Source organism: Platalea leucorodia (genome assembly GCF_965183815.1).
Source record: "Platalea leucorodia genome assembly, chromosome: Z".
In the NCBI taxonomy this organism is placed as follows: Eukaryota; Metazoa; Chordata; class Aves; order Pelecaniformes; family Threskiornithidae; genus Platalea; species Platalea leucorodia.
Genome location: NC_138858.1, coordinates 58,114,120 through 58,142,035, shown reverse-complemented (window position 1 = coordinate 58,142,035; position 27,916 = coordinate 58,114,120). Strand labels below are relative to the sequence as shown.

The 27,916-nt window shown below is 42.9% G+C and overlaps 1 protein-coding gene across 2 annotated transcripts in view; it reads left to right on the top strand.

Annotated features, from left to right (window-relative positions):
* Positions 1–26,003, top strand: part of SHB (SH2 domain containing adaptor protein B) — a 97,169-nt gene extending 71,166 nt beyond the window's left edge. The window contains exons 6-7 of one of the 2 annotated variants that reach the window (XM_082335851.1): positions 11,730–11,953; positions 25,871–26,003. In XM_082335851.1, coding sequence (XP_082191977.1) covers positions 11,730–11,913 — 184 coding nt within the window. In that variant the 3' untranslated portion in view covers positions 11,914–11,953; positions 25,871–26,003. Of the gene's footprint in view, positions 1–11,729; positions 14,549–25,870 lie in introns of those variants that run through there. The other variant, XM_082335850.1, reaches the window with a different exon arrangement.
* The last annotated feature ends 1,913 nt before the right edge of the window (positions 26,004–27,916 follow it).

Below are 27,916 nucleotides of genomic sequence, written 5' to 3'. Positions count from 1 at the left end.
AGCAATGGATATGCGTCTGCTGTGACTGTACTTTGAACATGGGAAAGCAGTGCTGAAGATTATGCTGTGAGGCTACAGCGATGAGCCGTTCAGGCTTGCTCTGACAGTGTATTGAACTAGATTCCTAAAGTGATTATTGAATATGTTCTTGGTTATCTAATCAAGTGTGATGTCTTGCTGTTACTTTCTTTAAGTGTAATAACTTTGAGGAGAGATTACTTCACTGTTTAGAGACATTGATTAAAAATTATGACTGGCTGCAGAAGCCTTAATGAAGTACTTTCAAATGACTGCAGTCACCTTTCACTTGTTGGCTATTGTGTTCTGAAAAGCACTTGACTGTCTGTTGCCTGCATCCTTCCATCAGGCTGTAGGTTTTTTCTACTTTTTTACATTGGTTTAGCTGATAGAAGTGTGGCAGGCCTGAGAACCTGTGTTTAATAACAGCAACTATGTTGCTCTTGCAGTGTTTTGTGCAGTATATGAGCTTTTCATAGCAATTCGTGAGCAGGGGACAAGCTAAACTCACTGGTGGGAAAACTCTAGTGAGTGCAAGCCCCCTGTTTGGTGTTTTTTTGGTGGTGTGGGGTCTGGTCTCTTCCCCTCCCCCCAATAACTGACGAAACCTGCTGTTTATATTGTATGCTTGGACTGATGCTTTTGCATCTTTACCATCATAATATGTAGGCAGGCACAACAGGAGAGCTCCAGAAGTGGCACAGGTATGTTGTATGACCAGGAGGATGAGGGCAGAGAGGTGATGACCTCCTCGGGATCAGGTAGTGGATCAGCAACAGGAACAGAAGCAATATGATGTTTTTATGGACAATCCATGATCCATGAGATAAGAAAGGATAGGCAGTCTCCAGCTGGCTCTTATAGCAAATGGGATAGTTGACAGATATATCTCAGCCTATGATAGGGACAGGTAAGGGGCAGGCAGAATATCTGTATGAATGACCACATGAAATAAAGGGGCACACATATTGAAGTATCTGTGAGGGAAAGATGTCATCTAGGGAAAATATTTGGAAAAGCTGAATTTACACAAACCCACACACATACACAGGAATGAACTCACAGTTCCCCCTTGTTTTGTGTGAAGCACTTGACTGTAAATTGTCATCTGCTGGCAAATTATTTAATCTGTGTTGAGAGCAAATTCTGCTATGAATGTGGATTATTTATATGTTTATATATATGAAGGTTGACTGGAAAAAGGCAGTGAACTCCAATATTAAGTTTCTAGCACTGTACTACTAGTGCTCTCACTGCAAAATGTGTAAAAATTGTTGGCACATTCTGGGACAAATAATAAAATGGTCTTTGTTGTGTAACTGCATAAATCAATCACATTAAAGAGTAGAAAGATAGGGATTTAATTTGGGTTTAAAAAAAAAAATCAACCTGTTGAAATAGGTTGTCAAGAGACTGAGAGAATGATGGCTACAATTGGACAAAATTAGACAGCTGAAACAGACTTTTCTAAAATGCAGTTCCAAGCCTACCTGAGTGCTAAAGCAGCCAAAGGCACTTGTGTTTCAATATGTAGGAGCACTACCTTTTTCCATTTTGGTTCATTAAAGTAAGGGTTCTGATATCTGATTGGGTTGATGCTGAAATCCAGTGAGTTAATTTTGTCATCTGTGGTTGCATTGCTTGATCGATGACCCTGTGTTTTCTTTATTATTGTTGTTGTTTAGGCCAAAATGATTCTACTTAGTCATAGAAATGCGAAAGTAGCTGATCTGTAGGTCAATGGGATGTGGAATTGCTTTGTGGGGTGAGGTAAGCTCTGATAATTGTGTAGCTCGGTGTCTCTAAGATCATTCTTGGGCAGAAATTGCAGCATCTGTTCCTATCTAAATGTTGCACGCATCCTCCAAGCATTCATATTCACCACTGTCTTTTAGGTGTGTTTGTGCTTCTCAGGGACCTTCACCATCATGTGTGAGTCAGCATTTTTTTCAGTTAAATATCATACTTTTCTGATTCAGGGGAAAAGGAAGAATGACACCCTGATTTTTTATTGAGATTAAGTGACAGTGATTTAAAGTCTATTCTTTAGTTTCATGTGGCAAGCTATTTAAAAAAAAAAACAAAAAACAAAAAACCTTTTACTCTAGTTTATGGTTTTCTTTTCTCTAGTAACAAAAGACTAACTTTAGGTTTCCCAAAACACAGCAATGTGTGACAATGAGAATCTACACAAATATTACCTGTATTTGAAAAGTTAAAAGGTGGTATCACTTACTCAATTTCAGTTAATATAATTGAATATTGCACAATAGAGATGTCTCTGAAGACGATCTTTTCCAATAGCAGGAAAGCTTTCTGTGTTCTGTAGACTTTGAGAGGGCCAGACAGGGTTAAGTGGCATGGGGAATTTGCATATGAGGTATTTATCTGATTCAAATTCCAAAAATGACCATTCCAAATGTATGAAACAAGCATCAAAGTTGCTTCGTTATCAAATTAAAATGCATCTGTAGATAAAACATTCATCAGGGTAGTTTAAGCGGCTCATGTCAATGTCAGTTATTTTGAGAAACCATAGTTTACCCAGGGAAAACTAATTGCATGTGAATTGGCTACCTCTAGGGGCATCAGAGAAGGTCTTTATGATGTACAGATTCATCTCAGTTAGAAACAAGGAATTGTTACTGTTGATGAGAAGTGTTTGAGGCAAAAAGCATCTTTCTATGGACTGTGATCCAGAGAGCTGGGCCTCCTTGTCAGCATTCTCAACAGCAGAAGAGGGAAGGCATATGATCTACCTTCCCAGAACAAAATGATCCCAAAGGCCTGAGGGGCAGCTATGCATTCTTTTGTACCTCCTCCAGCAGCCCTGCACTGTTACTTGTGTTTCCTCTTCTCTGTATTCCTTCAGGGTTGTAGGTATTTGGCTCACGCATACCCTCCCACTCGTTCCTTAAACCCATTTTAATCGTATAAGGTTGGTTAAAAACTGGAGATCCATACTCCTGGTAATTGTGTTGTGACCAGGGCTCCCAGTTTCTGGCTGCCATTGAAATGCTTAGTTGCAAGCTCCTTGTATTAGGTTTGTTCTTTACTAGCAAGAAGGCTGGTGAAAGAAGTGGAAGTAGATGTGCAAAGGGAAGAAGAGAGCCATCTCACTTATAAGTGTGTTTTAGGTGTTCAGCAATGACTTCACTGCACATCAAGCTCATAGAGGTGCCTTCCTAATGTAACAATAGAACAACATCTTGGTATAGGACATTATGTTTCAATCTTGCTCAATGAAGGCCAGCCACCGGCTGGGCTCTAATAGCTTATTATTTCAATCAGGATTTCCCCTTCCCAAGGCTTTTTGCAGCAGTGTGCACCACTTCATTTCCTGACTCACATTTCAATTTCAGGAAATGTGGCTATTCTCAATTTTAGATTAGGATTATTTCACAAGTCAGCTAAATGTGCAAACTGTGAGTAAAAACAGTAATGGGCTTTGCTTTGTGCTCTGTCAGATAATTTCTGCATAGTCATTGCCACTGGAGGGAGAACAGAGCTGAATTCAGAAAGTATGGTGTCTACTGACATCCTGATCCTGTGGACAGGCATGTGGTTTTCCCTAAAGAGCAAAGAGGACTGCAAGCAAAGTTTTTCATCTTCATGAAAATGCAGGATTGATCTGTAGAAGAGGTCCTTTTTTCCAAAGTGGAGAATATAGACTTTGGGTAGGTTCTGAGTTTTGGATTAATGCTGGACTTGCTACATTTTAGTTGATTTAAAACACGTCATATATTCTTGGAATGTAACTGTTGTGATATTGTAAAAAAAAATACAAGTTTCTTCCTGTCAATATAATTTATACAGAGGTAGTGGAATTTTTGATGGTTCTCTAAATCAGCAGTTGAATAAAAGTATTTAAAAGTGTATTACTAGTCTGCTGTTGGCCTAAACAGTCTGCTGTTAGCAAACAGCAAGGATTCTGTCACTTCTACAGAACTCAAACAAGCTAAACATCCTTACTACCTTCAAAGCAGCAGATGGGAACTGGATATAGAGAATGGAGCCTGGGCTCAATAGGGTGGTCTTCACATGTGTTGGATGCAGTAGGAAAGGGACACTGCTAGCCCTTGCTGGTAGGGAAGAGACATCATGTATTGTACCATGGAGACAGTGGCCGTCAGATATAGAATGACAGTGTTGTGTATTCTGTGCTTGAAAAAGAGAGCTGTGACAGGAAAAGCAGTGGACAGGTCAGCCTCTGAATGTCTCCAGTAAAGGATTTTTTGAAGTAATCACTCACCTGGGGAAAAAAAAGAAAAAAGAGTTTTTATTTTCAGAGGAGATTTTAATTTATTTCTTTGTTGCTGTAAGTTGGCATGAAAAGTTATAGGTTTTGTTCAAAGTAACAGCATATAATATAAAATAAAATTTTGAAATAGAAAGGTATTTCAGAATGGAAAAACAAACCAACACAATATGTGTTTCCTACATTGCTAGAATATTTTTTTCTGATGTTACTGCAAAGTTGTTGCTTTTTTCCTTGTCCAAGTGACATTTCATCAAAATGAATGCAGAAAATCTGTTCTGACAAAACAGCACTTTCTTCAGCAAAAAACAGTGATCAGAAGGCTTGGCTAATTTTTCTGATTGTGAATATGAATAATGTTTCAAAGCCATTAACATTTTCTGGAAAAAATACTAGGTTTAATATCTAATTAATACTTGTTGAACATTCTTGTATCACACTTCAGACATAAGATCAAAAAAAGCATAGTCTGATGGGCTGTCTGCACAATTCCTTTCCCACCCTTACGGGGTTTTGAAAACTGAAGGAAAATGTGTAGGAAAGCTGTAACTCAAAGTTACTTCGTTTTATGGTTGTGTTGTAAAACATTTTAAGCAAGGTGTGACTATTAGTCATATATCAAGTATTGTGTTTGTGTAAACATCTGTGCTTGAAAGTTCCAAAGCAATTTGTTGCAGGGATTAGCAACTAGGAATTCTCCTGTTCTGTATTTGAAACTCATGGGAATGGTTGCAATAAGGGAAGGAAGGAATGAGTATTGTCTGTGGTGGCACTGTTTTGTCACTGTTTTCCCTCAGCTGAACAAAAACTTGGGAAAGAATTATTGTAACATTTGAGAAACCATAGTGACATTCAGAATTCGCATAGTAAAAATATCACATGACTTAGGTCAGGTCCTAGCATCTTGTCTTGCAAAATATGTATCATAGAATCATAGAACCATTTGGGTTGGAAGGCACCTTAAAGATCATATGGTTCCAACCCCCCTGCCGTGGGCTGAGACACTTTCCACTAGACCAGGTTGCGCAAAGCCGCATCCAACGTGGCCTTGAACACTTCTGTCTCATCTGTTCAAGGCACTAGCTTTCATCAGTGTTCACATATGTGAATTTGGGATTGCCATTTAGGTTCTACTCTTTGAAAACCTTGGGCCTGGCAAGTTCTAATAGTTATTGCTTTTGAAAGAGCTGAGAAATCCATATTCCCAAACCAGGACTACTCACTATCAGGCACATGTTCTGTTTGTACTTGTTCAGGTAGACCCCAACTGTGCTTAGAAAACTAAGCAGAAACTGATTTACAGCCAGTTCAACCATGAGGCTTTTTCCTCATTGCTACCTGAAATTTCAGTAATCTCTCTGCATACTAAAACCAGAGCTTGGATCAAAAGGGTTTGGAGGAGGAAGAGGGAGCAGCACAACTTCCAGGTTCCTTTCTGAACCGTGTCCCTATAATCCTAGTCATTGGTCTAGCAGCAACAGTACTGTTAAACAAGTGTAGATGCATTCTGCCCTTGCCAGTTACTAGTAGGCACTGATTCCCTATAAGTCCAGACATACCAGAAGAGAGGAGTCTGTAAGACAGATTTCAAGAACAAATGGGGAAGGGGAGGTAGCAAGGAAAGATCCTTAGTGTAGATGTGAACAGTTTCAAATCCTGTACACCTGGAAGTGCTTAATTAAAGGGCAGGGTTTCAAGATGCTAAGCTGGCTTTCTTCCAACTTAATTTGCTCTTTGTTCTAGATTAGAAATGTCTGGTTTGATATTTCCAGCTGCAACTAGTGCCAGCTCAGTTGGTCTACTTGGAACAAGGAAAGCAGATAACAGATTTGCACTGTAGTTTCTGGAAACTAAAAGGAGGCAGGAAGGAGGAAACTATTTGAAAACATAATCTTTTATGTTATGATTTTATCCACCAGTAAGCTGGAATAATGCTCAATTTAAAGAGTTCTGGACATCCAGAAAAGTAGCTGGGATAGAAATTAGAACTCAGCCCATCATTATAACATGATAACTATTGGTTATAAACACTAGCAATCAGTAAAATCAGTTCATTGACTAAATGTTCTTGCCTCTCAGTTCTTCTCCTTTGTGAACAGAAAATATGCATACTTGACATTGCAAAACTTTAAGGTCAATTTCACAGAGCTCCCAGTTGCCACCTCTATTCTTCCTCAGCCTTCACACAAAATGACCTCTGAAATCCATTTCTGAGGGATTTCCATTCAGACTGGGTTTTACTTAATGAAAGTCAATCTGTTTTTTTTAGAAGAACCAAAAAAACCCATAGAAATACATGGGAAGAAATAGATTAGGATGTGATTTTTGTGGAATAATTTTATAAGAAACCACAATAAAACCCACGTCCATTTCAAACCAGCCACAAAACACTACTAAGGGGAAGACCTGCAAAAGGGAGACTATAGGTTGTGACCTGCTTTAACTCTAAAAGCTGAAGAAACACCACATTTGCTGAAGGGGAGAAGTTACAAAGAAGGTAGGACATGAGATAGTATGGAGGTGGGAAATAACTGCTTTTCAACAGTCAAAATGCTAGGCTAGGTGGCCATCCATTTCCTCCCAGTCTTCCAACATACTGCCTTGAAAAGAAAATGGGAGGTAGTGCTTGACTGAGGGCTGTTAGAGATGTCACTGAACAATCAAATGATACAGTTGAGAATGAAGGTGACTGAAGATTGCTCATAACTGAATGAAGATAGCCTCACATGTTTTCATCTGCACATAGCCAGTTGACAGTTGAATCATCTGTGATGTTCCATAAGGATCCTGGTTAGCAGTTGATTTTAACAGAAAAGATATGTGCAAATAAAACCTCCAGGTTTGTTAGTCTTAGGCAGTCAGCTTTCAATGACTAGATGAGCCAAATGTCACAGAGGGCTGTGATGATAAAATGATGATTCACTGAATGCAGGGAGAGGTCCTTCATTCATCCTTCTACCCCACAAGTTAGTTTGCTTTGTTATTGATATTAACATTGCAGGACTATGCCCCTTAAAAATTGTAATGCAAACTGCCTGAAAAGAAGGGATGTGAGGTGACATCCCATTGCTGTGAAATAAGATAGAAATCTCAGAAAACAGTGATGGAGTTTTGGTCCTCAAAATGCAAACTTTATGTGGATTGCATACTACTGTTTGTGAGAGATAAGGGTGACTCCTCTACCTCCAGTCATATCAGTTTTGTATACAAGTGTTTTTAAGTCCTCTATCATGAAAGGAATTGATTTAGTATAAGTGTTGCCCTATATTCTTCATGAAAAATTCATTGAGCGATTACCAGGAAAAGTAAGAGGTGTAAGAAGTGCATGTTTGCTGCCGGCAATACGCACCAGCAGCTGCAAAATCACATAATGTAATCACAAATGTGATTTTGTTATGAGAGTCAATTTCATTAGAAGTATTTCATAGTCTTCTTGATTAAAAATTTCTTTTTGTTATGATAAGGAGTAATATCCAGCATTGGTGTGAATTGTATTAAAGATTGCATACATTAATGAGATGTGTTACCTGCTGGGGAGTTCGTGATTGTAGCTTGCTCTTCAAACATGCTTTATCAAAGGAAGAGAAATTGACAAGATTCTTCTTTTGATAAGAAGTAGGGCTGCTGGAGCTGCCTTGTGCAGCATCACTATGAGCCATAGACATTGCTTTGGTGAAACAATATGATCACAGAACTATTAGTTCATGCCATACTTCAGCAGCTTTGCAGTGAAGGGAAAAAACAGTAGCAGAAATATTCCCTTGTTTGTAAGCAAATAGTCTGAAGCTCTGACTGCCAAGCCAGAACACTGTTCCAAAAGGAGCTGAAGTGGCGAATAGAATAGAATAGAACAGAACAGAACAGAACAGAACAGAACAGAACAGAATAGAATAGAATAGAATAGAATAGAATAGAATAGAATAGAATAGAATAGAATAGAAGTAGGTTACTTACCCCAAAGGAGCTGGCTCTCAGCTGGCCTTGGCTTTAGCTTATTGATAGAGATGGTCCCCACTGTGTTTGTCTGGCAAGCCCATTATGCTAAAGTGTTTTCATCCTTTCTCCATGCAATCAGATTTTGCTTTCCCAGGTCTAAATAAAAACAAATAAATAAAAAAAAACTTTGTTATTCTAAAATGCACAAGTGCACAGGAAAGTGCCATATTCCCTGCTTCCAGGAGTCAGTAATTGCTCTTCTGCACAGTTTAGGATAGCTGGCTCCTCAGCATTTGTGTCAGACTAGGATAGACCTGTGTGCAGGACAATACCTTGTCTACAGTTCTGTCCCCATTAACTGCAAGATTTCTCTACAGACAGTTGCAAGGTGATGTCATCCCTGCTGGCTGGTCAGCAAAGGGCAAATCCAAATAGCAGGAGGTGACAATCTGCTGTGCAGCCTGCACATTGTAGTCTCTGCCATCACACTGGTTTGACTTCTCACTTTCTTGAACCTCTCAGGTGTCAAAACTTGTTCCCTTTGCAGGTCTTCCCTTAACAGCGTTTTGTGCGTAGCTTGAAATGGAGGTGGATTTTATTGTGATTTCTTGTGAAGTACTTGCAGAAAAAACACACTTTCAATTTTAGGAGAGTTTTACTTAGGAGTCCTGAAATTTAATTTCGAAGTTTTCTTTGATTCTTTGATCTTTTTTCTTTAATAGTAGATTTTTACAAATGTTTCAAATCAAAATTGTTGTTGAACAAGCTCTACTTAGCAGTTTCTGAAAATATACAAATGGTAAAGATTAATCGTAGACTCCTGGAGAGATCTAGTTGGGAATGGACTTCTGGAGGTGTCTAGTCCAATGCCCTGCTCCAAGCGGGACACACCCATCAGGTTACTGAGTGCTTTGTACAGGCAAATTTGGAAAACTTGTGAGGATGGAGACCTCCTAACCTGTCTGAGCCTGGTCCCAGGGCTGCACCACTCTCATGAGGAAGAAGCTTTTCCCTGTGTCTAGTGGGAACTCTCTTTGTTGCAGCTTGTGCTTGTTGACTCACTGTGCACCTCTGAGAAACTTCTGTCTTCTCTGTAGCTCTCCCATTTAAGCAATGGATGACTGCAACATGACACCCTCCATCTCACCTTTTCTTCTCCAGGCTGAACAGACACAGTTCCCTCAGCCTATCTTTGTACATCATGTGCTCCCACTCCCAGACCATGTTTAGTGGCCCTGCTCTGGACTTGCTCCAGTGTTGGCTTCACTTTTTTATTGGGGGGCCCTCGCACCAGTTACAGTTACAGATACAGATGTGACCTCACTAATGCTTTGTAGAGGAAGCAGTCGCTTTCTTCCAGCAGCTGGCTACACTTCTGCTATGCAGCCCAGGCCGCAGTAGGCCTTCATGGGCAGACCGTTGAATCATGTTCTATGTCCTGTACACCATAGTTCCCATTCTGGCCAGGCATGCCCCAGCTTGCACTGCTGCCTGGGTTTATTCCATCCCAAGGGCAGAATTTTTCTATTTGCCTTGGTTGAATTCCATTAGGCTGCTATCCATAACTTCTAGGTCACATTCTTTTTTACTCACCTTCACACTGTGGCCTCCCAAAAGGCTGACCTGTCATGATATAGAGGAGATGATTCTTGTTAATTTGTGGAATTCTGGTAGCCATAAACATTGTATACTGTAGGCTCAGTGACTATGTACTGCACAAACTTAAGTATCTACATAGGTCCTTATTAGGGAAGCAACAGCTGTCTGTCATAGATACATGGCTTGTAGCAGTTTGTTTACATTATATGTTTTCTTTCTGTTTTAAAAAGGGCATGTGTCCTTGCCCTTTCTGCATTAAAGTGCACCTGGCAGATTGTTTTCCAGTTCTTGCTAAACTCCTGAAATCACCATGTACCTGTGATTCCAGTAATTTATCTGCATACTTTTAAGGTATTTTGTAGCAAAGCAGATGCATAGTGAACTGAAGCAAGGGAGCAATACATCTGTCCTCATAATAAAGTATTTAAAGATGCCACCCTTGTTTAAAGGAAATAATTTAGAGAGCAATTATGATTCAAAAGATATTTTTTTCCTCTAAGAAACTGACATTTAAAGCAAGATTTTAAGTGTGTAGAGCTATAATTACAGTCCATTTGGTGGTTTCTGCTCACCAGAAAGAGTCATTTCATCAGAATTGTTGAACAGATCTGAAAGATATGAGCATGATTGTGCTACAAGCACTTCTGGAGGGAATGCTGCACCTGCTAACTAGAAAATGGCAGCTCTTAAAGAAGCTGCTTTTAACATGGCGTGATATGTTTTCCTGCTGTAGCTTTCTGTGTCATCTTAAACTGAGTTTCTTTGCTGACATAGACCAACTCCAGTTTTAACAGAATTGTCTTTGTCCCTGGACACACTTGGAAGAAACAATGGTTTGGAGACAGAAAGTTAGGGAGTAGGACATCAAGCAAGCTGTAAAAACCCTCTAGGCCTCATTTAACATCTTTAAGTGTAGGAGCTGTCCTTTGCTGTTGGTTTTTTCTGGCTAAACTCTACACTCTTAAAATAATCTCTATGACATGCTAAAGACAGCAGACACTGAAGGGTCATTGCTGGGAAGAGGTGAGTTCAGCTCTACCGTGTACTATATGGCAGTGTGGGTGCTACCCGTCAGAGTGGCATTATGTTGGATGGGTTGCTTTTGCAGGAGCAGACAGGGCAGTTACCACAACACTCTTCCCTGTGTAATCATGAGCCTTACCTCAAAAGAGGCAGCATGCTGTGCAGGCAAGCAGGTAATCTAGGAATTAAGTACTTCTGGCGTGGAAGTCACAGACTGGTTTCTGCCTGCAAAAATTCTGCAGGATAGCAGCCTTTGCTCAGTACAGTGCAGGTGAAAGTCTTTCTGCCATTAATCTTGGGAATGGACTCGTCTGAGGAAGTTTTCTCAGCTGAAGCCATCAGGTTCTGCACATAGCCATGTTCTAGGCAGTTGCTGCCAGGGTGGGATGGGTGTGGTCTGTCCTGAGGTCTCCGCAGGACAGGGCAGGGCAGGCCAGGCCTTGCCTCATCTGAGTGAGGCTCATGGCCTGCCTATGTCTATGAAGAGAGCCTCAGACCTCTGATAGGCCAAAACCAATGATACCTTTTGCTCCAGAAGTAATGATTGGCTGTAATGAAAAGTAAATGTTCACAGGAAAATATTGTGGGGGGACAGGAAAGGGGTTGTCTTCTGGCATACATCTGCGTCAATTCCAGGGTAAGACAACCTTGCACCTGGATCCAGAGAGCACAGGTGGTGAAAACAAAATACTAGCTTAGGCTGCCTTTGTGTTGGACTGTGCATGGGGGTTTGCAGCTAGCAGTCACTGTCTGTCAGAGTTTGGCCCGTGTCTTGGCCTGTCACCCAGCAACTGCTTGCATTTTGTTCTCCTACATCCTGAAGAAGACCATGTGATTGTGCTGCTCCCCTCTTCCCTATGCACATGCCTGAACTAATGCTTTGCTTCTCTTGCAGGAGCAGTCAAGGTTTTATGCACATGAAACTGATGAAAACCAAAGAGAAATACATCCTGGGTCAGAACAGCCCTCCCTTCAACAGCGTTCCTGAAGTCATCCACTACTACACCACAAAAAAGCTGCCTATTAAAGGAGCAGAACACTTGTCACTGCTCTACCCTGTGGCTGTGCGGACCCTCTAATACCGTGGTCTCACCCCTTCCTGTGGATGGGTGGTGAGAGGTAAGCTGGGTTGCACGGAATTCATTGCCAGAATTCAGTGGTTGAGTCTGTGATGGAGAGGGGCAGCCTTTAGTCTTGGGAACGTAGGCGCTCTGCAGAGTTGTGCATGGGACTGTGCTCTTATGCTGCAGCATGCCTCTAGAACTGTGCTTCTACATAAGAGAAAGAAATCTTATTTTAGTGCAAGGAGAACAGGTAAGCTTCCCATAGGTTCTCTATGAATGAAAGTACTTCCCAACAAAAGTTCTTCCTCCACATTTTGAGCAGAATCAACAAGTTCTTCTCAGCAGTAGAACAGCAGCAACTTTTATTCTCTTGCTACCCTGAGAAACTTATCCGTGTGAAAGAGTAACCTGACTCTGAGATACCCTAGGGTGTTCTTGGTGGACCTGAGAAGAAGCTGCTTAGCAGGCAAGTTCCTGTGGCTCTGGTCACTTAGCTTGGTGGGCTTTGGTTTTTTAATGCAGTTTCTTGGGGTAGCCAAATGTTGAATTCCTATTAGGCACACAATCTTAAAATAATTTTGTGAGAGCAAATCATGGTCAATTATTTATGAATAGGGAATGTAATTAAAAAGTAGTTTGTTATATATTTTATCCTTTTTGGTACAATAATCTTTCTGTCTTCATTTGCAAGTTTTATTCATAGATGCAGGCAGCTAATTCTGTTTGGGGCAGTTACACCATAATATTTTAAGTAGTTGAGAATGAGTCATTTTGATATGTGGGTTAGTATTTATGCATGAGGGTGGTCAAAGGCTTTTATAAAGCTTTAGTAGGCAAAATCTTCACTTGCTCATTCATCTGGATCAAACAGTTGTCCCACTGAAGTAGCAGACTAACAAGTGTGTGTCACACTGCCTTTCCATAAGATGGCTTTTGCAGCTGTGTAAATGAGAAGTGCAGTATGTAGCAGAGCAGAGTTTGTTTTTCTGGTGTACCAAGGCATTCTTAAAACGTGGTCCCTTGACACATACCTTCTGGCCAGTGTTCATTTTCACCATGAGCAGAAGCCTCCTGCTGTATTTCAGTCACTGTCAGCCAGAAGGACTGCAGAAGCTGCTCTGTACCTCAGTCCTGCCAACTCAGTGCCTGTCCACTTGAGAGATATTTTCTACATGCTCTGTGTGCTCAGTGAATGGGATAAGTAGAAAAAATATAATTGTGCAGAAATTGGAACTTGGGTATCAATAGCCTGGTAGTCCTTACTTTGTGCCATTTCCCACCTATGTCTAGAATGTTATGCGTTAACCCATCAGCTGTTGTAGTAGCAAACTGGTTATATGCAGTTGATGTATTTTACAGACTGCAATAGGACTGTGAAATTGTGTGTTACTTAATTCAGATTTCTTACCTACTATTCCCTTTTATGTATGCTTAGAAAGAAGTGCAAATCTGAAAACTGTAACAGAATAACCACTTATTGCCTGTAAAATTAGTGCTTCATTGTATTTTCTAATCTGCTAAGAATCTCAAGGATGTCCCATATAATGTCATCAGTGATGAATGTTCTGCATCATTTTAAGCCTGCCTTGTTCTTTGTATGATATCCAACACAGTTTGAACAGGAGTGGATCACACATATGTGAGGAGCCCAGTGTTGTTCTGTGCAGCAAGCGTAGTGGGTCAAGCTGTCCCTATCTCACCCATAATTTGAAGCTGCATTGGACTAGGTTCTTACTGGTTTTCTGAGAGAAGGGTGGCACAATGGAGTAGAAAGAGACAACATTCCTCTCCAAGTGAAACCAAACATCCCCTTTTTCATGTACTCACCTACATGACACCTTTTATTTCCCTAAGGTCTTTGCAGAACTCTTCATTCTTCTTTTAACATCACCCAATTGACAAGAGCATACAGGCACTTTTAAGATAGCGTATTCTTCTCTCACCAGAGTAGGAGTTCATGAAGGTGGCAGATCTCGCAGAGATTAGGAGTCAGATTGCATCTGCTGCTGAGTCTGTGCCTGTGTGGGCTCTGGCGACTCTGTTATGCCCCTTGGGACAGAAATATGTTGTATTTCTTCTTTTTCTTGTTGAAGTGCATTTTTGAGAATCTGGCATTGTTGCTGCTCTATGGCCTGTTTTTCTTCTTCTGTAATGGAAAAATAAGCCCCTACTCTCTCTAACATCAATTACCAGTAGAAACCAACATTATCACTAACCAAGGCCTTGCCAGGCTTCCTTAAACACATTGTCTTTAGCTCATGGAGATGACTGTTGTACTGAATCTTTCTTGTCATGGGCCTGATTGAAGGTCAGCTGAAGCCAGCAGGTTCCACTTTATTGGTGTCTGCAGATTTTGATTTGGGATCCCTTGCTTCATACAAATCAGGTCAATATGCATCATACAAATGTGTATACAGTTTATTACAGCTTCAAGGATCAGATCAGGATTCTTGGTTCAGCAAGAAGAAATCATCTCAGAAAATGTTGGTTGTCTGTGGGAAGGTATTTTTGATTATTTTTTAAAAAGACTTTTAGAAAGTACTCAGTAATTGCAGAATAAATAAAAACCAGGATTTTATTTGCACTTTAATGTTGTCTTTGTTTATTTAAGTGGTTGTATGATATTTTCCCAGTAAAGGAATATTCTTCCCAGACTTTTAATGTACAGTGAAAATACAGTGTGTTGCAGTATGTAGTGTTGCGTATAGGTGGAAGATCTCATAGCGATCATGCCTATATAGCATATTAAAAGTTTATTTAAAAAAAAACTATGAACCTCTCCCTTTTCTTCCTCTAATTGTCAATGTGTACTCGGATTATCTTGAACAGCTAATAGTTGAAGCGGCCTTTCAGAACAACTTGTGTTTTTGTGTCTTAACTGTGTAGTGAAAGTAATCATTAGGCTATAATCTGGAAAAATCAGTTCTGACCTGAGTAATTCTCTTGACAATATGCACCTTTGCAAGGGCTGTGCCAAAACAAAACAACACATGTGTGTGTGAATGACATTGCTGTCCAATGTCTTGAGGTGCTCAAAGAATCCAGTTATTGCTGTTTACAGTGTAACACTGGTGAATCACTTTTTGCAGACTTTATAAGAGGTGTTAATTAGACTTCTATTTTGATGAGTATTTCACAGAATGGTGAAAGCTCCCAAGCTGTGAACATCTGTATGATGGGTAGGAGAGTTTTAGTGGCCAAGATTACATCTCACTACTTTCCATAACTGGAAAAATCATTAAGCTTTGTGGAAGTACAGTCATCACCATGGGTTCTCACACATTTCCAGCTTCTCAAAGAATATGGACTGCGTCTATGCTCTGAGGAAAACTAGTTGCTACTTGGAGGATGACACATTCATGTGTTGCTCCTCACCATCACAATGGGGTTCAGGATTTTCCCTTTCTCTTGCTGTCATGGCTCAAGCTGGCAACACAAACACTGTGTGGCAATGTTGGTGGAGGCTGCAAATGCTGTCTTTCATCCAGGCTGTGATTCCATATTCACCCTGCTGCACTGCTAAGCTACACTCTGAAGTACGCAGTTGGTCCTCTGCTGCTGTTAGTTATTCATGCTGTCCTCAGGTTGTACCTAGGGTACTGTCTGAGCAGAACAAGCAAGGTCTTAACACTTGTTTAAATAAATAAATGAATAAATCAATAAAACCCATCCAACACACTCCTTGGAGAGGTGGAAAAAGAAAACAGAAATGAAACAGACCTGTCTGCACTCCTGGTCTGAGCAAGGGGAAAAGGGAATGAACAGTGGAGAGTCAACTGGTTTTCATACATTCTTTCCTTTTTAATGATCTGCAATGATCCCACATAAAACACTGCAAATCGCTTCCTTTTATTCCTTCTTGCTGGAGTCCCCAGTAAGAAAGGAAGAAGAAAGGAAGGAAGGAAATAGCAGCAGCTGAGCAAAGTTGTTGGTCTGAAATGAAGCAAATAGAAGTCCTACTGAAAAAGGATGTTCATAGGTTGCAAGGGATGACCATGTATAATCCCATTTTCTGCAGCATGTTATTGCCTGTCTCAGGCCTTGAGCTTACTCTGAGAACCATGTACCCACAATTCAGAGTTGCTGTGTTGACCTCAGTGCTCTGGACCTTGTAGTTAGTTCGGTGACAAGATCAATCCAAACATTGCCCATGCTTTCTCAATTGTCTTTGAGGATCCCTGGATTGCATTTATTGCTGCTGACAGTTCCATAACACAAATACAGTAGCTTAATTGCAGGTTTTGCAGGGTTCAGTTTTCTTTCTAAGCTTGGTTTGGGCATTAGTATTGCTGTGACATTGCACTGGATACAGGTAACAGTTAAGTGTTGATACTTGCAGTAGTAGTGTAGGAAAATTGAAATGTTGCATTCTATGCCGGCCTATGCCTTCCTTGGTCCTGGTATTGCCCTGAGTGGCACACAGGGCCCTCAATGTCTACCTATAAGCAAAGCTGATATCGCATTTCTGTCATTTACTTGTATTTCTGGGGTCTATGCAATTACTACAGCATAGCCTACAGCACTATCAAGCCACAGAAAAATCTCAAGGTTCCTACTGCCAGCCACACCATTCAGAGAAGTAACTTTGGAGCACTGATATCAGCATCTCCTCTGTTTTGAGTCAAGCCATTTTGCCACCAGAAAGGGACTGTTTACCTGTCAGCTAAAGCTCAAAGTATACAGGGCTTGTGGACCAAGTGTTTATTCAAGATTAAATCCAATGACTCTCCTATGTCTGTGTCTCAGACATCCTGGACTGGCTTCCATCTCGCAGCCCATATTTTGGAGATGACTGTTAGCTGTTGATAGGGATCTTGATTGGCACAAGGAATAGGCCAGCATGAATGTCCTGGAGTTCCATAAAGGCAGTCCTGCATTGTGATGTACTGACCCCTTGCAAAAGGACAGACTGGAGGGGTCACTGGTGGGAGAAGAGTAACAAGGAGCTGAACAGAAGTCAGCAGTCTGCCTTTGCAGTCATGAAGGCCTACTGCAGTCAGAACTTTAGCGGAAGTGTAGCCAGTAGGTGGAAGGAAGTGATTATTTCCTCTACAGAGCACTGGTGAGGCTGCATCTGGATACTGCATATGGTTTGAGTGCCTCCGGGTACAAGGAGAGATGTCAACAAACTGAAAGAAGTTTAGAGCAGGACCTCTAGGATGGTCTGGGGGTTGGAACACATGATGTATGAGGACTGGCAGTGGGAATCAAGCTGGTTTAGCTGGAAGAAGACAAGGCAAAAGAAGGGTACTCCAGGGCCTGGGTAGCCGGCCTACAAGGAGAGGAATGTTGCTGCTACTTCTAATCTGGTGCTTTGCACCACCTCAGGCTGCCTCAGGCTCTCTCTCCCATATTGCTCTCTAGTTTCCCCACGGGAGCTCTGGAAGGTATCATTGGAGCCCACTGATGGTGTTCTGGTGCTGCAAGCTCAGTGTTCGGGATTGGGTTGTAGGGATTTTAGCAGAGCCTTTCTGCTGTCAGTCAATCTGATGGAGGGGAGGAGTTTGCTTAGGCCTCTTCTGCTACCAGCACCTTCCCCATCGTCATCGCTACCATTTGGTTTGAAGCAGCAGCAGGGACCAGCCTGTCAAAGTGGGTTTTGAGCAAGGCACTCTGTTTAGCATTGGGGAGCGTATGGAACACTACACAGACCCAGACACAATGCAGGCTTGAAAATAAGCTTTGTTGTTTTGGCCAGTGTGGCAGTTGACCTGGCTTGGACTTGGCTAAGCTTTAGTTACAAGGAAGTAGACAAGAATAGGAGAATAACTTCAGGGTTTAGTTTAAGACACATGCTCCAGCTGCAGTAAGAGTTGGAGGCAGAATTAGTGCAATAGTATGCCAGCACTGACATAGCCGACATATTCTTCCCTGTTCCCATAATGGAAGGACATAGACTTCCAGTTGCTTTCAGCTGGGAAGGAATCCAGTGCACCTGGAATCGATTACCCGAGAGGTGAAAGCATAGTCTTACCATTTGCTGCGGACTGGACTGATTCAAGAAACCTTAGAGACGGGCAGCGTCCTTGAACACCAGCGGTACACTGATGACATCATACTCTGGGGACAAACAAAAGACAAAATATTTGAAAAAAAGGTTAAGCTGTCATTAAAATCCTGCTGAACGCAAGGTGTGCCATCAAGAAGTCTGAAGTCCAATATAGAAATACAATTACTAGAGTGGATGGATGGATGGATGGATAGATGGATGGATGGATGGATGGAAGATGACATATCCAGTGAAGTGGTAGAAAAGATTAGTATGTTTCCCAAAGCCACCAACGAAATGGAAGCTCAAGCATTCCCATCAGTGCACGAGAGAATAAGGGACAGATCTTCCACGAGCAATGACTACCCAGGTCATTTGGGACTGTGAAGTATGTCCCAGCAAGCCTGGCAGAGGAAATTGCTTATTGCCTACACCTGAAAGAATGTGTGGAAATTTGGTGAAGCTTGTTGGCAAGTTGACTATATTAACCCACTACCCAAGTCTGCTTCCAAGGAACAATGGTCCTAGCCATGGTAGAAATATCGATAGGATGATTGGAAACCTACTTAGTTGCGCAAGCCGTGGGGATGACTGGAACCTGCTGCTGATTACATGGAATGAATCTGTAGGAAGAGTTACAGGATAGTGTATAGAATAAGGGCAGGTGTTATGGGTTGAAATTTAGCTATAAATGAATAAAGAAGAATAAGGGAACAACTTAAGAATAAACAACCTGTTAATTGCTATGAAAATTGCAAATACGTCATGGGGAAAGTGTGGAGATACTTTTAGAATGGGCAGACTGTGAATGCCAGTGAGGCAAGAGCCAAGTGTGAGACACTGGGAGAATTTGGATGAGTCGATCAGGAACCAGGCATTCTCTACCAGTCTATAACTGGTATTGTCCGGAGTCACTGAAGAGAGACCTGGAAGAGACTTCCAAAGGAGAGCCCAGAGAGAGATAATATGGGAAGAGACTACAAAAACCTGGGAAGAATCCAGAGAGACTCGGAAGACACCACAAGCAAAACCCTGAAGAGAAAATGGGGAGATTACAGGAATACCTTGGGAGAAACAGAGGGGACCCCATGTCCTTAAACCCAGACAACACACAGCAGGACTGGAACTGCTACACTGACTCACCTGACTTCTCTCCCAGACCATGTGGTCTCCCACACAGGCCAAGGAAGTTATGTCAGGCACTGCTATAGTGACCAACCCAACTTCTCTCCTGGACTGCACAATCTGTCCTGTGGAACAGGGAAGTCATGTTACTCATTGTTAACATCACACATATCCACGACTAGAGTGTTTTGGTATCTGACTCCATTTATTCTCTGCACTGTCAATTTGGTCTTAAACTGCAACAAGCCCTGAGCTCCCTGTTCCTTATTAATTAATAATTAATGTTCTGTTCCTTGTTGTTGTCAATTATTTCCAAATAAAAATGTATGTGATATAATTGTATTAAATCATTACAATAAAAAGGATTCTGGATAGTGACTTCATATGGCCAGGAAGGACTCAGAGTTAAAGCCCTGGAAGAAGCTACCTGTTCTGCTGCCTCCATGTTTTCAATCTGGGTATCATCAGTTCTGTGAAAGTAAGGGCCATTTAAACAGCGTCTTTGATTTTTGCTGTTAATTCATAACCTCCTTTCAGCACAAGTGAAGTAAACTTGCCTCTGAAATCATCTTATTCATTAGATCTATTAATGGAGAAAATGGCCTGTAAGATTTTGCGACCTGTCTGTTGTGTACACAGATGGAGAATATTCTTATTTTCACAGAATCATAGAATCATTTAGGTTGGAAAAGACATTTAAGATCATCAAGTCCAACTGTTAACCCAGCACTGCCAAGTCCACCACTAAACCATGTCCCTAAGCAGCACACCTACACATCTTTTAAGTACCTCCAGGGATGGGGACTCAACTACTTCCCTGGGCAGCCTGTTCCAGTGCCTGACTACCCTTTCAGTGAAGAAATTTTTCCTAATATCCAATCTAAACCTCCCCTGGTGCAACTTGGGGACATTTCTTCTTGTCCTATCACTTGCTACTTGGGAAAAGAGACTGACAACCACCTTGTTACAACCTCCATCCAGGTAGTTGTAGAGAGCAACAAGGTCTCCCCTCAGCCTCCTCTTCTCCAGACTAAGCAACCCCAGTTCCCTCAGCTGCTCCTCATAAGAATTGTTCTCTAGACCCTTCACCAGCCTCGTTGCCCTTCTTTGGACACGCTCCAGCACCTCAATGTCTTGTAGTGAGGTTCCCAAAACTGAACACAGTATTTGAGGCGCGGCCTCACCAGTGCTGAGTACAGGGGGACAATCACTTCCCTAGTCCTGCTGGCCATACTATTCCTGACACAAGTCAGGATGCTATTGGCCTTCTTGGCTACGTGGGCACACTGCTGGCTCATATTCAGGCAGCTGTTGACCAGCACCCCCAGGTCCTTTCCTCCAGGCAGCCTTCCAGCCACTCTTCCCCAAGCCCATGGCATTGCATGGGGTTGTTGTGACCAAAGTGCAGGACCTGGCACTTAGCCTTGTTGAACCTCATACAGTTGGCCTCGGCCTATTGATCCAGCCTGTCCAGATCCCTCCGTAGAGCCTTCCTACCCTCCAGCAGATCAACACTCCCTCCCAACTCAGTGTTCTCTGCAAACTGATTGAGGGTGCACTCGATCCCCTCATCCAGATCATTGATAAAGATATTAAACAGAACTGGCCCCAATACTGAGCACTGGGGAACACCACTTGTGACTGGCCACCAACTGGATTTGAATCCATTCACCACAACTCTTTGGGCCTGGCCATTCAGCAAGTTTTTTACCCAGTGAAGAGTACGCCTGTCCAAGCCATGAGCAGCCAATTTCTCCACGAGAATGCAGTAGGAAACAGTGTCAAAGGCTTTACTAAAGTCCAGGTAGATAACAAGCCTTTCCCTCATCCACTAAGCAGGTCACCTTGTCATAGAAGGAGATCAGGTCAGTCAAGCGGGACCTGCCTTTCATAAACCCATGCTGACTGGGCCCTGTCCTCTGATTGTCCCATATGTGCCACATGATGGCACTCAGGCTGATCTGCTCCATAACCTTCCCCAGCACTAAGGTCAGATTGACAAGCCTGTAGTTCCGCAGATCCTCCTTCTGGCCCTTCTTGTAGATCGGTGTCACGTTTGCTAACCTCCAGTCAACTGGGACCTCCTGGTTAGCCAGGCCTGCTGATAAATGATTGAAAGTGGTTTGGTGAGCACTTCCACCAGCTCCCTCAGTACCCTTGGGTGGATCCCATCTGGCCCCATAGAGTTGTGTGTGTCTAAGTGGTGTAGCAGGTCGCTAACGCTTTCCCATTGAATTATGCAGGCTTACTTCTGCTCCCTGTCTCTGTCTTCCAGCTCAGCAGACGCATTTATAGAAACATTTTTTATTGTCTTTTACTGCAGTAGTCAAGTTCTAGTTGGGCTTTGGCCCTTCTAATTTTCTCCCCATATAAGCTCATAACATCTTTGTAGTCCTCCTGAGTTGCCTGCCCCTTCTTCCAAAGGTCATAAACTCCCCTTTTTTTCGGACTTCCAGCCAAAGGTCTCTGTTCAGCCGGCTTGGCCTTCTTCCTCGCCAGCTTGTCTTTTGGCACATAGGGATGGCCTGCTCCTGCACCTTTAAGATATCATTCTGGAAGAATGTCCAGCCTTCCTGGACTCCTTTGCCCTTCAGGACTGCCTCCCAAGGGACTCTACCAATGAGGCCAAAGTCTGCCCTCCAGAAGTCCAAGGTAGCAGTTCCACTAACCACATTCTTTAATTCTCGAAGAATCAAAAACTATCATTTAATGATTGCTATGCCCCAGACATCCTCCAACCATCAGTTGCACCAGTTCTGCTGCTATTAAGGCTGTTCTTCACCTCTGTAAACCAAATTAAGCAGCCCCTTCCCCTACTTTTCTTTTATGTTGTCACCACATGACTGCCTGCATTATTCTGATTTCAAGGTGCTGAGTACAGGCTGAGTTGAAGAGTTTGACTTGCAGAGGCCAGGGTCTGTTCTTTCACTGATAAGAGCTGTTGTAAAGAAAGCTAAAAGTGAGAGCGTGCCTCTCTGCTTGGAAGCTGCTTTTAAGCTGAGACTTTACTGCTGGCCCCCACCTGTGCTACATATCACAGCTTTGTAGTGTCTATACCTATGTACTTTCTTGCCTTGTACCTCCTTGATACGGACTCTAATCCTGACCTATTGCCTTGGCTGCGTGGCTTAACCTCAGGCCTGCCATGTTGCTATGGACCTGTTGTTTTCCACTGGACTGAGACTGACTTACTGACTTGCTGACTCAGAATCATGCCTGAAAAAAAACCCTGCATCCTGTTTCAGCCATAGGCCATGTTTCTCTAGAGGTCATGTGAAAATGATGAGGTCGGAGCTTGTCAGCAATGGTGTCCCTTCCTGGGAGAGGACTCAAGTTTTAGTAGCCATTCTCATGCCCTGGGAGAGGATAGCAGAGCTGCTTTGCACCCGACACCGCTGGTGGACATAAACGGTGGCCCTAAGAATGTTCACCACACTGAGCACAGTGAACTTCACTCCATGGCAGCATTGTAAAGCATGTTGCTAGCATCCATTAGTGTGCTCAGCACAACATCTTGAGCATGCAAAAAAAATCCCCTGAAGAGACATGGATGAAAAAAATCCCCTGAGGAGACATAGGTGAAGCGAAGAACTATTGGCTACCCCTGGCAGGAGGAGGGTGCGTTCAAGACAGGGAAATGATAAGAGCAAGAGCTAGGCCCCATCCCAGCAATGCTGTCTTCTTGACTCCCACCAGATCAAGGAGCAGTAGACAGAAATTCTCCTGCCCTGCACCCTGCTGGAAGGAGTGACATTGCCCATGGGCAGGGGACCTCTTCCACAGAAAGAGGGCAGAGCCCATTTGCCCTTCCCTGGCAGCTGCCTGCAGGGGCTTTGGGATCTCATGCTCAGGCAGCCTAGGAAAGAGCTGCACAGCTAAGCAGCACCTGATGAAAGCCCCCGCTCTCCTGGAGTGGGGTGACAGTGTGACAGGTGAACATATTAACATGTAAGCAGCCCAGAGTTTGAGTTTTTTTTATCTCCTGTCACAGGCAGAGGCTGTAGTTCTACCTCAGCAGGGCAGATGTTTGGGATCATTCTTACCTGGGTCCTGGGCTTCCCCAGTATGCCCAGGCCTGCTTTGCTAGAGAATATTTGATTTCCATTTCTTGGCCCAATTCTTCCATTTCTACCACCCATGTGGGAAGAGCGTGAGCTGGAAGACCTTCTCCAATGATAGCAGTGAAAGAAAAGCTTAAATGAAGAGCTGAGCTGTGACACCTTACGGGATGGAGTATCCTTGAGCTCACAGCTAGGCACACCCCTTTCGGGAAGCGCAAATTTTGTCACAACTCTGGAACAATCTTTCAGGCCAGTGTTATCTCCATACTCAACATGCTCGAGGAGGGAGATCTGCATTTGGCCAAGTCCTAGGGAAGAGAAATGCTGAAGTATGGAGCTGTGTCCTTGCCTTGCTAAGCTCCAGGAGACCAGTATGGGAGGTGTAGTCTCTTCTGGGCCTGTCCCCATGGAGCCTGGAGGTTACAAATAGTCTAGAGAAGAGGTTGCTGAAATAACACTGTTGCGTTTGGATACATGTGGATTTTCCACAGAGATGTATGAGAAGGAGACATGAGGAAGTGCAAAAGGGGCATTGAAACTCTTCCACCAAGGAATGTTTTTGGTAGGAAAACAAAAACTACCCTACACTTGGAAAAGGCAAAACCCTAGCTGAATATTTGGGGAAAACTTTCACTGTAACAATAAGAAAAAATCTTTTGAACTGCAATTGTGAGTTATAAAGAAGAAAGAGTCTGCTTTCCAAAAGGCAATTAGCATTCTCATAGGACTTAGGGTAGGATGGATGGAATGTCCTCCAAGCCCCAGAGTCAAGGATAAACCCTTCCCATTTGTCTGGATTGAAGGCACCTTCCTTCCATCTGCCAGGATTTGCAGTAAAATCCCAAGGAAGACATAATTTATTCTGAACAACAAAACTCAGAGCCAGACACTGCCCTACGTCCTAAGTGAGTGGCTGCAGATTATGGCTACCTGGAAGTTTTCAGGAGGAAGAACTATCTATCTGAGGTCAGACACTTTATGATGAGTAGAGTCCTGTTCTTCCACAGGCCTCATCAGATGGCAGCAGCCCCCTACCCATAAATGAAAATACAGCTCCAGGGCAGCTGAGACAACTGCCAGTCTTCCCAAAATATCTGGTCCAAAGCAACTTCTGGATTTTGGCTGTATTGAAGGATGTATTCCCTGAGAACGAGACAAGAAAGTTGTCTTTCTTACTCTAAATCCAAAAGGCTTTGATTTTGCCATAGTGCTTTCCCCACATTTTTCCTGGCAGCACTTGAAGAGTTAATCTAGCCATACGAGAAAGGAAGAACTTCTGATGGAAAATCTCATTGTTAATTCCACACAATGCCCTATCTTCCATCCATGTTCAACAAAGGGTTCTTTGTGCACTGACAGAGAAGATTACAGCACTGTAGCCCTCCCCATTGCACTGGGACTAATCCTTATCCTTTTTGTTCAGTGAGAAAGGAACAATTTGGCAGAGTTGGCACAGTCTGTGTTTACTATGCTTGCTTCAGCTGGCGGGGGTGTCAATAAAACCAGGACCAGAGGAGCAGAAAGAAGGTGAAGGAAAGAGTGTCAAGACAGTGAGTTAAAAGGCACCTGGGCTTGCTGCTTGTCACAGCAGTGTGATGCGTGACACACACCACATGCTGCTGTAGCAGAGGTGGAAGAAAGAGTGTTGTGAAAGAGCAAGAGAAATGACAGGCCTGTGGATGTTCTCCCCCTTGGTCACTGCAATCCTCTGCCATGGTGGGGTAGCAGGGCTGCCCTCAGCCATGAAAACAGGAAGTCTTCTCTAAAAAGGCAACTGTGGGAGCCGGAAAATATGTCACAAGTCTCAACACCCTATTGGAACCCTCGATTGCAGTAAGCACACTCTGCTGAGCAGGAAAGAGGTGTTCAGGCAGCCATCGTTACCATTAACTAGTTCAGTGGTTCTGTACTTTTTTTTACCTTTTTCTCCTGCCAGCTATGTTTCTTCTCTGTTTTCAATGGTTTGAGCCCAACCACACTCACAGAATCTACAGTGCTGTACCTTGTAATTCTAGAGCTGGATCCAGTTCAAATTCACTAACTCAGAAACTCACTTCTCATTTATGGGACTGTAACTGTGGCCTGAACAAGGTCAGTTGTAGAGCTGCTTTTCCTGGACATGTGATTACATTTCAGTAAAGAATAATACACTTTTTGAAACAGCCCTTGAACATGCAGCTGGAAGTAGCAGCATCCTTCCAACTTTGCCTTGTTCTTCCTTCCTGTTTGCACATAAGGCTTCATGAAAACTACTGTAATTTATCTGGTGGCACCAGAAACAATATTTTTGGGTGTCCTCAGTTAGTCTATAACAATTCTAGTAAACTGGCATCTTTGATCTGTTTGACTTTTTTTTTTTTTTTTTACATCACTGATTCTGGGTAAGTGGAGAACTAGGCAGGGAGAAATTCTGCTCAAGAAGGACTATATGCAGTGTTATTTTCCCTGTTATAATATTTCTTAAGTTTAATTTTACAAGGTTGAGAAAAAGAATTACAATGATGAAAGTTGTTTAGGTTGGTTGGTTGGGTTTTGTTTGCTTGCTTGTTTGCTTTTTTAAAGAGAGCTTCCCTGTGCAATTATATCAAATGGCTAACTATATTCTGTCCATGTCTGTCTGTACATGGAGGTCGTTTAAGGTCAAATTCTGAATGCAGAAGAAAGCATTCAGCCAGTGAGAGGCTCAAGACAAAACTGTTGACCTTGAAACTTGACCTTTGGCTCCTTTCGTGTCTGTTGAGTCCCTGTTGAGTTGTGCTTGTCCTTTTTAATTTCACTGCACTGTTGTTGTTTCCAGAACTACATAGCACTGAAGGTGTTATCCGAGAGACAGAACACACAGAGCAACCAACAGCATCAATCACCATCTCAGCTGCAGGAAAAAGCAGTTCCTCACACCATCAGACATGCTGCAAACTGGTTCATGGAGTTCGTAGACGCAGCTCTAGTTACCTTCATTTTCCTAACATTCTGCAAAGCCCAAAGCCTTCCTGAAAACGCACATTGTGACGCCATTCTGGGATCACGAAAGCTGCGGAGCTGCTGTGTTTTTTTTCAATGTGGAGCCGCTGGCTGCTCATGTGTGCATCCTTTCTTCACTGTTTGCATTTCTTCCATTTAAAGCCGTGTGCCGCCCAGCGACTGGTTCACATGCAAAACAAAGTTTTCCTGCTTTTAAAGAAAAGCCCCAATAACCAAGCCCAGAGCAATTATAGTGGGGACTATTGTGATTATTTTTTTTTAATTTAAGCTTAATGTTAACTTAATGTTCATCATATTCCAGTTTTTTCTTCCTATTGAGTTTTCTTGTTACTGAATCCTAGCATTTTGATTATTTCAACAAGAGCAACAAGGAAAACAAAAACTGCGTTTAGCCTGCTTGTGGTCATTTCAGTTTTTGCAGTTTGTCCCTCCAGCTGCATTTCTCCTTTCCTTCATCTTAATTTCCCATTCCTCCATGTTTTGCCACCCACAGGAAAAGCTCAAATATAAATGCCAAATAATTTCGCTTCAGTTTTGGAAAATTAAAAAAATATACATGTTTTGATGTGAGAATGAAAATGTTGTCTTTTAATTTATTTCATCTTCTCCAGACCAGCCTGGATTGGTGTGGCCACTCCCAGCCCATTTGATCTCGATGGGCCCAGTCAGACAGTGCAGCCCCCAGGACTCTGGAGGGGCTGAAATGGGTAGGGCTGCATGCTCTACCCAGAACTGCTGACTGATACAGGGACAGAGCATAAGGAAATTCCTCCAGGGGTGGAGCCCCTCCCACAGGCAGTGACCATTGTTCCCCTATGCTTACATGCCCCTGTCCCCCACAGCCCTGAATCCTCCTGTTCCCTGCTCCAACGTCTCTATGTGGCACAACTGGGGACTGTGTAGAGACACACCCTGGCCAGGGAGCGCAGTAAGAGGGAAGGGAGATATTCCTGCAGCCCCATTCCAGGTGTCTAGGGCTGATATACTGGAGGATCACCCTACTCAGAATCTCTTTGTCATGGGGACTCAGCTCCCCCATGGGGCAGAATTCGCAGGGCCATTTCAGGCTCCAGGCTCAGCTGAGTGATGGGATCTAGATGCAAAACTACCTGCAACACCAGGGAAGCAGACATAAGCCTTGACCACCAGCACAGCTATGGCTAGGAGGAGATCCCCATCTTGTGAGACGAGAGGCTGGGGAGAGGAGCACTAGATCCTGCTGCTTTCCAGGAAGTCCAGGTGCCCTGCTGCTCACTACCCCTGCTCTAATCTAATAGCTAGCCCCAACTGTTTTCTTAATAACAAAAGAACCAGGTGTCTTGGCTTCTTCATCAGCCCCTAGAGACTCTGCTACCCAATTCCTTAGACATCAAATCCCAGAGTGCCCCCCCAGACTGTTCTGCCCACCTAGCACTGCTTTGTTGCCCCACATCGATGTATGGTAGATGTTCAGTAGGATCACCCTGTTCCAGTGCAGCTTGAATTAGTCCATGACAAATCGTAGGACTGTGCTTCCACCCCTGGGGCAGTTGATTCCAGGTGTATTGAACAGCCCCTAGAGACTCTGCTACTCAATTCCTTAGACATCAAATCCCAGAGTCCCCCCCCAAGACTGTTCTGCCCACCTAGCGCTGCTTTGTTGCCCCACATCGATGTATGGTAGATGTTCAGTGGGATCACCCTGTTCCAGTGCAGCTTGAATTAGTCCATGACAAATCATAGGACTGTGCTTCCACCCCTGGGGCAGTCGATTCCAGGTGTATTGAACATCCCTTCAGGAAAGCAAACTGTTTTCAAAAGCAAAACTGTTTTCAAGCAAAATTCCTGCTGCGAAAGGAACAGAGAAAAATGCATTGGCAAT